The following is a 14236-nucleotide window of genomic DNA, read 5'->3' as shown; positions in this document are numbered from 1 at the left end:
GACCACATTTCGGTTCTGGTACAAATGATGTTAATGCGGTCAAATGTGTAAATATTGCTATGGGAGAGAGCGGTGACTGTGAGATCCTGACTAATTCACCGGTCATAGTAGTCACCGAAAGGGGGACAAGCAAAGATGATACTGCGGGGAGGTTCCTTTCATGGAACATTGCGGGTTTGGCCTCCAGACTGTTGTCTCAAGATTGGTTAGATTTCATTAATGGGTTTGAAATGTGCCTATTCCAGGAAACATGGGCTTGTGATCCAATTTACCTGCCAGGTTATTTAAATTTTTGTATACCAGCAACTCGGGGTCCGAGGGGAAGGCCTGCGGGAGGCTTAACAGCCTGGGTCAAGCAGAAATCCCAAGTTAAAATAAAAGTTATTGGCCTAGGCTGTAAGGATATACAATTACTGAGGTGTACATCAGGACAGGGCGGTGTGATAGATATCTATAACATTTATGCTAGGGGGTTAAGTGCTGGGAATTCCCCCACCCTCGATGTTCTATCAACCTCCCTTGAATGCAACTCTCTGGGTAATAGAGTGGTTGTGGCAGGTGACCTGAATAGGACTTTCGAGCCTTTAGAAAATACTGAACATCCTATAGGCCAAGAGGAGGATGCTTTATGGGGGCTACCAACTCTAAATCTATCCCCAGTGAAGCGTTGGACCAAGGATGTATTGTTGTTGAATTCGTTATGCTTGGAATATGGCTTGAGGGCCCTTAATGGCAGGACAAAAAGTGACCTAGGAGGAAACTGCTCTTTTGACAATGGGTATAGTAAGAGTAGGATCGACTATGTCATTTGTAGTCTTGAGCTATGGTCCGGCCTGGGTGATATGGAGATAGTGGAGAGAATAGAAAGTGATCACAATCCACTCAGTGTTACCCACTCATGGTGGAGGGCTGCCCCTATAGACTTAGTCCCAGATAGTGAAATTGTACCTGTCATAGCAAACGATTCAAGAAGGGTGAAATGGCCAAATGTGTTGGCCAATTTAGCCACCATTGAGCACATTAATCTGGAGGTAGACAATGCTATTTCAGCCATGGAATCAGTACACCCAGTAGTACCGGGTTCCTCCTTAATAGCAGACATCCATGACGTATTCTTCTCTTTAATAAAACCGTATTTTATCAAATCTGTTAAGGCACATAGAAATCCACCTATTAAATTGGCAAGGTGGTTCAACAAGCAGTGCAGGGCAACTAGATTGGAGTTGGGAAGGGCAATTAAAAGCAGGGATAAGGCATTGATTAGTGCTGCTAGGAAGCAATACAAGGAGAATATTTGCAAGGCCAAGAAGCAGTGGGACGAGGAATATTGGGAGGAGTTACTTGAGGCTTCTGGACAAAAAGACTCAAGACTCTTTTGGAAAATTATGAGATGGGGCAGAGGTGGTACACCAAATAAACCTGATAATAATGTTAACGAAGCATCATGGTTTGAGTATTTCCAACCCCAGTATGCGGAGAATAGGGATACATTGGACATCGAACCAATCCCTGTGGTATTTTCCAGGGGAGACCTATTTACATCTAAAGATGCAGAACTCGTAATTTCATTGCTGCGGGGGGGGAAAGCTCCGGGGTTGGATGGAATCCCCTCAGACATCTTTAAGCATGATAAGGTTCGGTGGGCAAAATATGCGACTGTGCTTGGAAATGCCCTTGCAAAAGGGGCTAAAATCCCGGATGTCTGGAAGGGGGCAATTATAATTCCGATCTTTAAGAAAGGCGATCGGTCGCTACCGGCAAATTATAGACCGATAAGTTTGCTGGCCACTATCCAGAAAGTGGTGGGTAAGATGGTGGTCGACAAACTTATGTCCTGGGTAGATGAAAACAACGCCTTATCCCCCTACCAGGCAGGATTTAGACGTGCAACCAGCACTGTCGATCAAATCTTTCGCTTCACCATGCTACGATGGGGGACTGTACTCCTTGGAGAAGGCAGCCTTTATGTAGCATTTGTAGATCTGAGGGCTGCCTTTGATCTGGTGCCCAGGAGCAAGCTATGGGGGGTTTTGAGCAACATAGGGGTTCCACTCGAACTACTCACACTAATAATGCGTCTTCACGAAAGCAACTTCGCTAAAGTCCAGTGGGGAAGGAACGGGGAATCTTCCACCAGTTTCCCCGTTGAGCGGGGGGTACGGCAGGGTTGTGCCATGGCACCCCTGTTGTTCTCCTTGTTCATCAATGGTATTGTCGATAGGATGTTGGATGCGAGGGTCGACGCACCTTCGCTGGCGGGCATCAGGGTCCCGATCCTGATGTTCGCCGACGATACCCTGATCATGTCCAAAACCCCGGCAGGACTGCAGAGTGCCTTGAATATATTCGACATGTTTTGTAAGGAACGGGGTCTCGAAGTCAATGTAAACAAAACTAAGTTGATGGTCTTTGGGCGAAAGCGTCAAGTCCGACCTAGGGTATCTCTGAACAGTATCAGACTAGAGGTAGTAAATGTCTTCACTTACCTAGGGGTGGAGATATCCAGTAATCCTGGTTGGACAAGACACATTGAGAAGGCAGTTTTGAAACACCAGCAGATCTCGGGAGCGCTTCGAGTGGAACAATCTAAATCTAAAACCAGGCCTATTAAACCTGTTCTCATGGTATACGACGCCAAGGCCTTAGGCGCAGCCCTTTACGGGGCTGAAGTCTGGGGCTTTGAGAGGTTTGATACGCTTCAAAGATCGGAGAACAGGTTTTTGAGGGGGATAACTAGTCTCCCTCAAAGCACCCCGTTAATACCACTTGGCCTGGATTTAGGAAGAAGATCGCTCAGCGATCGTGCCCGCCTAAGGCCCATCCTTTACTGGAGACGGTTGTGGACGACCCCAGAAATTAGACATTATGCCGAGGGGATTTCTGCCCTAGCTAAATCTGATGTTTTCCATAAAATTCCATGGCTAAAAAAGCTCAGGGACGTTCTTGCTGAGCTTGGTCTATCCAAACTGTGGGAAAATCCCTCTGGGGAAGTATTCCCTAGTAAAACAACTATAAAAGCTATATATTGGGATCATATTGACCAGAAGTTGTGGAGGAATGCGACCCCAGAATCTATGGCGGGTAGGTTTATGGAAATTAAAACAAGACCTGTACTAGAACTGTATTGGGATATTTTAACTGTTACACTAGACAGGAAATTATTCTTTCAGCTAAGGGCAGGTTCACTCCCCTTGAGGTCGTTGATGTCTAACTGGGGATTAAATAGTAGTTCGTGTTGCCCGGCATGTGGCGCCCCCAACGAAAGTATAGCTCATTTTCTATTCCTGTGTGAGGCTTACGTAAATCCAAGAAAAATGTGGCTGGCACCTGTTTGCAGGAACCTTGGTGTCTCTAGTGGTGTCGAGGGGCTGAGAATTATTTGTTCCTCGACCGATTTGCCCATAGTAATAGGAACGGCAAAATACCTGGGGTGGGCCTGGTCTTTAAGGCGGAGGTTCCTATCTCTGAATAGGTTTTGAATCTTGTTATCTTGTTTCTTGCCTATATGCTCGTATGAATTGTAATGCTAAGTATTTGATTGAGATAACGATGATTTTAGTTAAAATATGTTGCTAAATGTACGTAACAAGCTTTGATTTTCAATTTTGGCTTTGATCCACATTGTGGGCGATTCGGCCTTTTTACTTTGCATTTAGCTCATGCACCTTATGAGAAGCTTATATTAACTTTTTGGTGAATATTTTAAGTGTTTAAACTGTGTATTTTATCTAGAAATTTAGTGTTAATGTATGTGTAGTGTTTTTCAAATGTGCAATTTTATATGTGTGTGCTTTTATGAGTGTATAACTCGAATAAAGCTTTTCAAACTACATAATCACACATTTGCACTGTGCCAACTAGCACTAGGCAATATTCACAGGGGATTATATACAGGACAAGTCAAATCAGGCCATGGTCAGAACCATCCAAATGCAGGCAAGTAAATATAAAACACAACCAGTAACTACTGTTACAATAAGGTACTTCAGCATTATCACTAGCATAAACAGATTATGCACTCTCATTGGGCCTAAACATCATAACATGACATTTGCATTAGGCATCACACTAGCATAACCACATTATGCAACAATGCACCATAGTAACACTGACACTGACCTTGCCCCATTCTGGTACACACAGGCACCACACCTGACCCCAGGCCCGCAGGCCTTATATGGGGGCTCAAATGCCCTATGTTCAAAAAGTCAGGGTGTAGCTGCTACTGCAGCCCCCCTCCTCATCAAGAAGACAAACGTGCCCTAGGGTGCAGCAGCCCACTCCCATTCCCTCGTAGCAATCACTGCAGCAGCGTGCTACAAGACACCAGCTCATCTCTTGCTTAAATAAGAAGATAAAGCGCTCACGAGGCGCTTGGGAAAGGTTTCGGGGGGGGGGGGGGCAAGCAGGCCAGCACACAGGGTCCTCCAGCAGGGAGGCAGTCCCTTGTGGTGGTTCCTCCTGAGGCCCAGCAGCAGCAACAGGCCCCCCAAATCAGGAACAGCCCACCAACATGGGGTTACAGCCCCTACATTCATACCACATTTTCCTTTGTCTGCAGGACAGGGCTTTGGGGAAACCAGATGCAACTGTTCAGGGGGATTTGGAGCACTCTGTCATCAGACACACCACAGGAGGCGGAGCCAACAATCACTAACTAGGGCAGGCACCATTCTTTTCAGGGACCAGGGCCTTCGCCTCCCACCACTTCAAATGCAGATGTCCCATTCAGCCTAGCGCTGACTCACCCTGCCCCTCCTGGAGCCACACACACATCACCAGCTCCTGTCCCTCAAAAGCCAGATATGCAATTCACATCAGGCAGGCAGACACATAGCACACAGAAATGTCAACTTTTAAAAGTGGTATTTCTAAAATAGTTATAATAAATCTGCTCACCCCATTGCGCAGCATTTATTACCACTATTCCAAATATATCAACTTAACCACACTGCGCCTCCCACATCAGGAATTACCACTGAAACACTTATCAGGGAATCATGTTCTATCTTTAACCTACAATGCACCCTGCCCATAGGGCTAACTACGGCCTTTTTAGGGGTGACTGACATGTAGTGAAAGGGGGGTCACGGACATGGAACACACTTTAGGTGCCACGTCACAGCGGCAGTAACACTGCGTGCACCGGCACTGCAATGGCAGAGGTCTGGGATAGGTTTGAGAGGCTACTTTGGTGGGGGGCGCAATCAGCACCAGTAGCATTTAATTTACCAGCCCTGGGTATGAGATACCACTTTACAAAAGACTGAAAGGTAAATTAAATAGGCTAAACAGGTGTAGACCAATCTTACCATATTTAACACAGAGAGCACATGCACTTTACACTGAACAGCAGTGCTAAAGTGCCCAGAGTTATAAAAGCCCCAACACCATGTCAGAAAAAAGGCTAGGAGAAAGGCAAAACGTTTAGCGATAACCCTGCAAAAAGGGGGCCAAGTCCAACACATAGCCTTTGGCCTTTAATGCACCAGTTGGAAATTCACAGAACCATAGCTAAAATTCTGAATAATCTGGTCTCTTTTTTTTGGGTAGCAAGTGCTTCCCTGATGATATCCAAATTCCATTAAACATACAGTAATTCTGGAATTACCTATTACCAGTATTTGCAAGATGTCTTCATTCTTAAAATAATATCTTCTTTTTATACTGTGCTTTTTCCGTTTCATAGTTATAATACATTCCCACAGAATGAATATTTTCTATTCTGGGTGAACATTTAATGCATTATCTTTTTATTAGCAGCTCTTGTATTGTACAGAGCTCACTTAGTTGGAATTCCAACTTTTGGCCTACTAACATGGGACCGCCTCCATCTAAGTCATCCGTGGTTAAAAGCCTAGGTATCTTCATCAGCGAGGATCTCTCGCTAAAAAGACAGGTTGGAGCGGTGGTATCTTCCAGTATCTTCCAATTGAAGAAAATAAAAAAAAATTGCTCGCTTCTTCTCTTCAGCAGCCCTCACACAGATTGTCCTCTCCTTGGTTCTGTCCAGGCTGGACTTTTCTAACAGCCTTTATCTTGGCCTCCAAACTGGAGAGCTTAAACGTCTCCAGCTTGTTCAGAACCAAGCCACCAGGCTCCTTCTGAATATACCCAGGAGGCAATCCATCAGATCTGGCCTTAAGCAGCTACACTGGTTGCCAGTCGAGCAACGTGTGGCCTTTAAGGCCGGGTGTATTCTGTTCAGGTCTCTGAATGATTCTGGCCCTTCATTTATCAGAGATTTATTAAAAAAATACTGCCCCTCCCGTCACCTTCGATCCACCTATAAATCACTCCTGATTGTACCTCCATTCAAAAGGAAGCGCCTCGGAGGTAGCTGTTTCGACCACCTTGCTGCTGCTCTTTGGAATTCTCTTCCCCTCCATATAAAGCTGAATGATAACATCCTCAGCTTTAGACAATCCCTGAAAACTTGGCTTTTTTCTCAAGCTCATTACTGATAGCACAGCTTCATTCATTGACTGCCTTGCCTGGTTCCTCCTGTAGCGCCATGAAGCCTTCGGGCGTACGAGCGCTTAACAAATTCCAACTAACATTAACATTAACATTAACAATCTAATTTTTATGTAAAACGCTTTACATAACTTTATATAACTATTATAAGCAAAGTATTCTGTACCAGTGCATAGAAGCGGAAAATAATGAATAATAATTAATTTTACTGTAACACATTTGTGAAAATCTATATCTTAAAATATATATTAAAGAACCATATTATATTTTGTTTAAATGCTGGCCCTGGCCTGTGACCGAAACTCTTTAGCTGTCCATTTGAAAGCACTTGATTATTACGCCCTAGCTGCCCACCCCTAGATGTAACCACCGAATCAGTGCCTTAGAGAGGATCTTCTACTAACCCAATTTATAGTGATAAAGACACACACACACAATACATCATGATAGAAGTAAAGCAGGAAAGATATTATAACAGGTTCTTACCTTATAGCTGAGATAGATAAGGAGCATAGTCTCAAGGAAGCTGATTAAGGCCACCGTGACCTGCAAGGAAATGTATATTTAGGTTTACATCTAATATTCTTGAGAAAAGGTTGACATTTCTACCTGAGTCTTTTGAAGAGACTGCAGAGAGGATGCAAACACATCACTGAGTCCACCACTGTCATGCACGATTGCATTCAAATTTGCAAAACCTTAGCCAAGGCAATGGCAGTCACGAAACTGAACTAGCCGAAACTTGCCTTGGCAAAGTTATACTGATCAGATATTGTTAAATGGAAAGATTGCATTTCACAATGCATCTTAAACTGCTGGAGGGAATTCTCAGAATTAGGGCTCTGTGAATTTCAAATAATTTGCTTTCACACAATTATGGGAACATTTGAAAAAATTAAGAAAATTGGGGCATAATTTCATAAACTTCAATTCTGTCATTTAGGGCTATGTTTTACTGTGATATGTGTCCTTGCATCAGTTTTTGACACAAGGGCGGATGTCACTCTAAAGAAGGGTAAAAAAAGCAAAACAATAGCCACTTGTGATCTTTTGTTCCCCTGGACTCATGGTACATTGTGAATGGAAATGGCACATATTTACTCTCTGTACCATAATGGCATATATTTGAGAATTTTGCAAAGCACGCGTAATGGAAAAATTCCCCAAATTATGTGAATTACCATTGTAATTTGAATTTTGCAAAGGATTACTCAAAATAAGCCAAATAATTTTGGAATCTTCTATGTATCATTGAGAACAACCTCCCAGAGGAACGTAGGTTGTAAGAAGCACCTGAAAAGCAAATATGTCAACACATTGATGACTGTGTTAAATACGTTTTGACAATTATCATTATCATTATCAGAGCAGGGAATTAATTTTAATACACTCCATAGTCAAGCTCATTAGTTGCTTTGGTTGCTGCTCTAAGCCGAGGGCAAAGTAACAGCCTTTGCAGTGACAAAAAAACAGCCCTCACCTACATGGAAAGTAACTCCTGTTAGGAAATTGCTAATCAGACATCAGGAAATATTTTTTTCCTGATCACCAAGAAACTGAATTTTGGGTCTTGCGACTTGAAATTTTATATATGTGTGGCATTTTGCTGTACAGTTTTACAATGGGACCAACTGTGGGGTGGTAAAAACTATTTTCAACCAAAACACCACGTGACCTCTTCATGTGAGATCAATTCACATTTGTGACGTATTGTGGTGTAGGTTGGAATTTTATTTATGTGAAGCTGCTTTGAGCTGCATACCAGTATTCTCATATTTGTGTCCCTGGTACTGTGGTGCCCAAATAGCCCTTGTGTCTCAGTAATTTGTCTGCTCCTTCATTTATATCTCTTCTGTTCACAGCCTCTTTCCTTCAGAGGGGTTGAAAGCTATACTTATCTCCCACATCAATCTAGCTGTTGTGTGCTGAGTCACTACTGTATTTATAGAAATCATGGCACCCATGTTAGCCAGAGTTGGTTGCTTTTACTGTTCGTCTGCCTGTTGGATATTGGCTGCTTTTACCTGTTACTTTGCGAGAAGCAGATTTCCCGAATTAGCCTGTTCTTGTACCAGCTTGGCTCTGCATGTTTTTACCTGCCTGTTCTTCATAATTTTTACAGCAATGACTGCAACTCCTCTTCCTAATTCCTGTGCTTTGTCTATGTACCTTCTCAGTTCCTTTCCACTGTCCTAGTTTTTGGTGTATTGTCTTGGCCCTTTCTCTTCCTGCTCCTGGCCTGCAATTCTTCTGATAATAATTTGTCAGTGATAGAATTCACTGTCGCAGGTTAGGGATCCCTTTTCTGGAATCAAATGTAGTTGGGAAAAAGTTTTTGGTTCTAGATAAAGCAAATGACAGACAGTTCTAATACACCATCACCTGTACTGTGCTGGTGTATATCTATCCTAACCTATTTGTTCTCTTTTGTTTCTATGCCCAACAACACACTGCTTCTCAATGGGTTTGTTTTAACTACTTATCCTACTTATCAAGATCCATTCCAATCCATCCTGACACATAACAAATATATACTGATTCTCTGCAGCTGCAAGCTTCACAGCACAATCTAAGGTAAAGCATATTATTCGATTTTTGCTGGAGCTCTGAGGACCATCAGTTGTAAAGATTATGCCTCGTTCCTGCTCTTTTATCTCCATCAGATAATCTTATTCATTAACTGTCTTCATGGGCACCTGGGTTTAGAAAAAAGGCAAATGTAACAGGAAACATACATTTTATTGTGAAACACCATCACTGAATTAAGAAATAACCACCCTGCACAGTCCCTGGATTAGTAGAAGATGTGAAAGTATAACTGAATGGAGTTGTTCCATAATGCAACCTTAATCATGTAACACTAATATTGGGATGAAGGAGTCTGTTAAAAAAGTATGGCGGATCACATACCTGAATCGCCCACAGTGGAGTTCTTCTATCCACCCAGAGTATGGGGGTCCTGCAATTGAAAGGATATGGTCCTAAAAGTCAAGATCCTATATGGCATGCATAAATACCTTCTAAACTCTACAAAGATGAAGTGTTAAGTTAGCTCCACCTTAGGCCCACCAAAGGGTAAAATCACACACATCTCTATAGAGACAACTCATAACACATGACCCAATGCTCTAGAGTCTAACCACACTATAGCAGTTAGAGCTGGGTGAGGAGTTGATTTGTGCTCCTTTGGACTTTTAAGCTTGGTCCCACTGAAATGTTAATTTGTTCTTTTTGATTCTCATCTCACTGAAGGCAAATGCCTAAAGAACACACTGCAAGCCATTAACAGCATATCAGAGCTGAGGAATATGGTCTCATTGGTGCTAAGGGAGCCTGGCACAATGAAAGACACAGAGAAAGACAAATGATGAACATGGGGGAAAATACTGCAGAAAAAGAAAGAGGATCAGGAGAGAGAAAGATAAGAAAGTAAATGTTAGGAGGGGAGAAAAAAAGGAAGATGGGCAGATGAAAAGGGGATCTCAAGAGAAAGAGAAGCAGAGAAGAAAGTCAAGAAAGTCAAAAAGGGTGAAAGGAAGGATAACATGAAAAGTAGGAAGGAAAAGTGAAAGGAATGAAGGGTAAATAGAAGGAACAGTATAAAGAAGAAGAATGGAGAAATGGGCAAAGGATGGATGGGGGATGAATGAAAGGGAGAAGGGAATAGTAAATGGATGAATGGAAAGGGCGAAGGATTGAGGTGTGAAAAGATGAACTGAAGGAGGAAAGGATGGGTGAAAAGATGTATGTAGGTCAGTATGTATGTATGTATGATCAAAGTGTAGAAGACATTTTGTAAGTGCTCTGCTGCCTTTTGGTTAGGTTCATGTTATACAACTATCACATATAAATACATGGATGGATACATAAATGGTTGGAAATTAGGGATGGGCGGAACTCGCTGAGTTTTACTCCGCAGAATAAGGTGGAGTTACATAAAAACTCCCCTAGGTTCTGCAGAGTTCCACCCACCCCTAATCACACAAGATATGGAGAACATGGGTGCTTTGTACATACCACCAAACCCTTATTCTGAAGGAGAAAATCATGAAACATCAGAACTATGGAGCAGGTGGAGGGAACTTTGCTATGAACGGTCAGACCTTTCTCGCTCAGTGCCCTGGAGACATGGTTCAAAGTGGGCATGATAAGTGATAATGTAATGTGTATAACCCTTAGCAAAAACTAATGCAGTATACTAATAAACTTTGTTTTTCTGGAACGTGCACCTGTTTAGTATGTCTTATACAAGAGAGATGTCTGCTTTTGAACCGCAGTGTGCTACATTTAAGGGTGCACTGGCAAGAACACTCTGTTTCTCACCAGCTCTCATGTTTCAGAAACTGCATTGGCTGTAGGCAAACACAATTATGCATTTTCTTCCTACAGGCAAATGTATGAAAAGTAACGTTTGACTGAAATAATAAAAGTCATCCCTTCTAGGCGGTAGCATCAATTCCTTTACATTTTTTTTGTTTAAAATATGCATTAAACCATGCACATTTTAAGAGCATTTTTAATATTATGTTTCTGAATGCCAATTTTGTAAGAGATTGCAAAATGCTACTCAACCCTCTCACCAGGTCAGAGCACATGCCAGTCAACCTTGGGACTATTATGACCAGTCTTAAGTAACTGAAATGATTTTAGCAAAAGCTGATGAAGCTTACACAAGAACAATATACACTGATTATGTGGTTGAGGACAATTGTGTGATTGTAGAAGGCAACCTAGGTGGCAATCAGTGTTGGACCTGCCAGACCATCAATTCACCGTCCTGCCTGCTTTGCTTTCCCAATGATGGGGACTCAACTGCTTTTTCTACTTGAACATCTTGTCATATCTGTGAGATCCAAAATGACTCTGAAGCCACATCTGACTTTTCTGAAAGCTGAATTGCCTGGCCATGCATGTATTCCTGTCCTGGTGGTGACCACAAGGAGCAAGAGACTTGTATACTTACTCACTGGACCAATCGTGGGCCTAGGGCATGGTCATTTGCGACCCAGCTTGAGAAATCCTGATGCATTATTGCTGCACTGTTCAACCACCTTGTCAACTTCATCTGCATACAAAAGGAGCACCAGTGCCAGAAGGTAAGCTGCAGAGTACTCGATACCTAATCATGCAAGCCTACAAACCTGCTGGAAAGTCTCAACACCTCCAGTGGGGCTGTGTGCATCTCAACCTTAGCCCTACCCAGTGTGGACATTCTCAGTGTGCAGACACCATCTCTCAAAGAATCTTTGTGTGCTTCTTCTTGCTTTTTACCAATTGTAGTAAAGTATGTTTTTGGTGTTCAACCTTCCTATGCTACCCAAATTAAGTTATATATTAAGTGGGAAAGTGCGTCCAGAAAGACTATGTTCATTGTTGCTTTGGGACATACATGTTTTTCATTCAGCCAATCTGTTGTCTGAGTTAAGCCTTTGTTACCATTCATGAACAGCTTTTTGTTCATTTTTTCCTTTATCATGTTCCATCAAATTCTTTTGAGGAAGTCAATTAATAACTTGATCCTTAATTTGGAAAAATAAATTATGTTTCTTTTCACTTTCTTTGTCTGTCTCTCTCTCTCACAAGTTCTTTCACTGCATGAATTAAGTTAAGCCTACATAGGATTCAATCATTTTTGGGTTGATGTGATTCTGATCCCAAGATTGGGTCATCGGTATTTTTTCAATCAGCTACAATATTCGTGATTGTTTGAAGAATAAATAAGAAATAGAAAACGATGTAAACTTGGGTGTTGTAAATGTTGTAATATACTGTTTATTGGTCATGGCTTCTTTTGTTTAATGAGTCACGCTCATTAATATAATTTGATATATCTAACAACATACATTGATCAATATCGAGGTAGCTCATCCAATTTAATTTTCAAGCTCTAGTGAATATTAGTCTCAATCAAAATAAAATAATAGATGAATACTGGAATCAACAAAATAAAGTTACTTACCTGTAACATTGCTAGAACTCCATCACAAGTATTTTATGTGTCTCATATTTTCTAGAATATTCTTTACTTTTTCAAATATATTCTGCTGTCAGTAAGAGGATTTTTTAGAATTTCATCAATCTTAAATATGCCATAATTTTCCAAAATCCTATGGTAAACTGTAATTTTTTGTTTGTTTGAAGAATCTGTATTTTGGCTCTAGAAAAATGGATTGGAGTGTCATATAGGATAAGATATCCATACTTGAAATCTGTGGTGATCAGCAAGTAACATTCTCTTCGCCAGCATGAGGCCTCATGTAGATTTATATATTAATTAGAACTCATCATTAATTATTCCATCACCATATGTAAGACGCCTAAGAAATTGGCCCTCACTAAAAGAGGATTTAGAAAATGTCATTTAATGCTAGGTTTCTCTAAGCACCCAAGACCAAATATAATTCGTAATTATTCTATGTATCCTTAAAACCTTACTGGATTTCCCTATTCAGTGGACTAATGAGCCTAGCCATATTCGTTTACTTACCTATACTTTCATATTCATGGCAATATTTCAAATTACAATGTTATGGAAAGCGTTATATTTATTGGAGAAAAGTTAATATCCTCCTAATGCTGTTTTCACTGCCTTGAAAGAATGAAAAAGAGAAAGAAAGTTCAGGGGATATACCCCACTTGTTGCACTTAAATCCAGTATTTAGCTGCTTTGGGAAAATGCTGTTAACACATCACATAACATACCTTTGCAGTACCAGGGATAGAATGTGTTCTCTCATCACTTTTGAAGTCCTTGGTGCAAATTCAGCTATTAGATGAGAGCTCTTTTAGCAGTAGGAGGGCGCACAGACCAATGAGCAGTCATTAGGGGATTGTGGAAAGAATTGAGAAATTATGTAGATTACATCAGAGTACGAAGCACACATTTAACTCATAGTATGCTTAATTACTCTTGTCTTACTTATGAATTTCCAAGTCCAGAATGGGAGAAAGGTCTGTGAGATGAGCCCCAAATGGCATAGAGGTGATAGTCAACTCTTTCAGGATTATCTGACTGATGATAAAGGGTAAGGATAGTAACCTTAAAGAGTTTATGATTCAAAAGAACTGGTATTGGGACTATCATGACATCAATACGTCGTATGCCTCCTTTCAGGACTGGATCACTAAAGGACTCGACGCCCTCATACCTGCCAAATGGACTAGAGGACGTAGCACCCCCTCTAATCCATGGTATGATGAAAATTTGAAACTTCTTAGAAAGGAATGCAAAGTAGCTGAACGTTACTGGAGAAAGGACTATAAGGACAAGGACAAAGCTCTTTATCTGTCCAAACTTAAAACATATCATAAAGCTATACGCGCGGCCCGTGCATACTTCTATGCCAAGGAAATTGACTCCAGCTCCAACCTTACGAAAACCATTTTTAAACTGGTTCAAAAGCTGCAAAACTGTGGCAATCCTGCCTCGTGTATCTCCTCCACTCAGCAGTGTGAGGACCTCGCCACCTTCTTTATTGAAAAGGTGAGGAAAATCTATAACACCTTCTCACAGAATCCTTCTGACCGTACTAGTTCCTCCAACTCCCCCTTTAAAGGCACCAGACTTACCTATCTTCCTGCAATCTCACACGAGGATCTAGCTAAACTCTGTAAAAAGGTGAAATCCGATGCCCCTTCAGATCCCATGAGACCGGCCCAATTTCTAGAGGCTCTGGACTTTTTTCTTCCATCCCTGGCCACACTCCTCAACCTCTCCTTCTCCTCGGCAACCGTTCCTACATGTTGGAAACAGGCATGG

General features: G+C 41.7%; 1 protein-coding gene across 1 annotated transcript in view; it reads right to left on the bottom strand.

Annotated features, from left to right (window-relative positions):
• The window catches only part of KCNT1 (potassium sodium-activated channel subfamily T member 1), a 1005890-nt gene that overhangs the window by 611755 nt on the left and 379899 nt on the right, over positions 1-14236 (bottom strand). The window contains exons 5-6 of the mRNA XM_086920997.1: positions 9388-9436; positions 6964-7023 (exon numbers count right to left, since the gene is read on the bottom strand). Of these exons, the coding sequence (XP_086777123.1) occupies positions 6964-7023; positions 9388-9436 (109 nt within the window). The remainder of the gene's footprint in view (positions 1-6963; positions 7024-9387; positions 9437-14236) is intronic.

The sequence above is a fragment of the Lissotriton vulgaris genome, chromosome 5 (assembly GCF_964263255.1).
Source record: "Lissotriton vulgaris chromosome 5, aLisVul1.2, whole genome shotgun sequence".
NCBI classification, from domain to species: domain Eukaryota; kingdom Metazoa; phylum Chordata; class Amphibia; order Caudata; family Salamandridae; genus Lissotriton; species Lissotriton vulgaris.
This window is presented reverse-complemented; position numbering and strand designations above follow the sequence as displayed.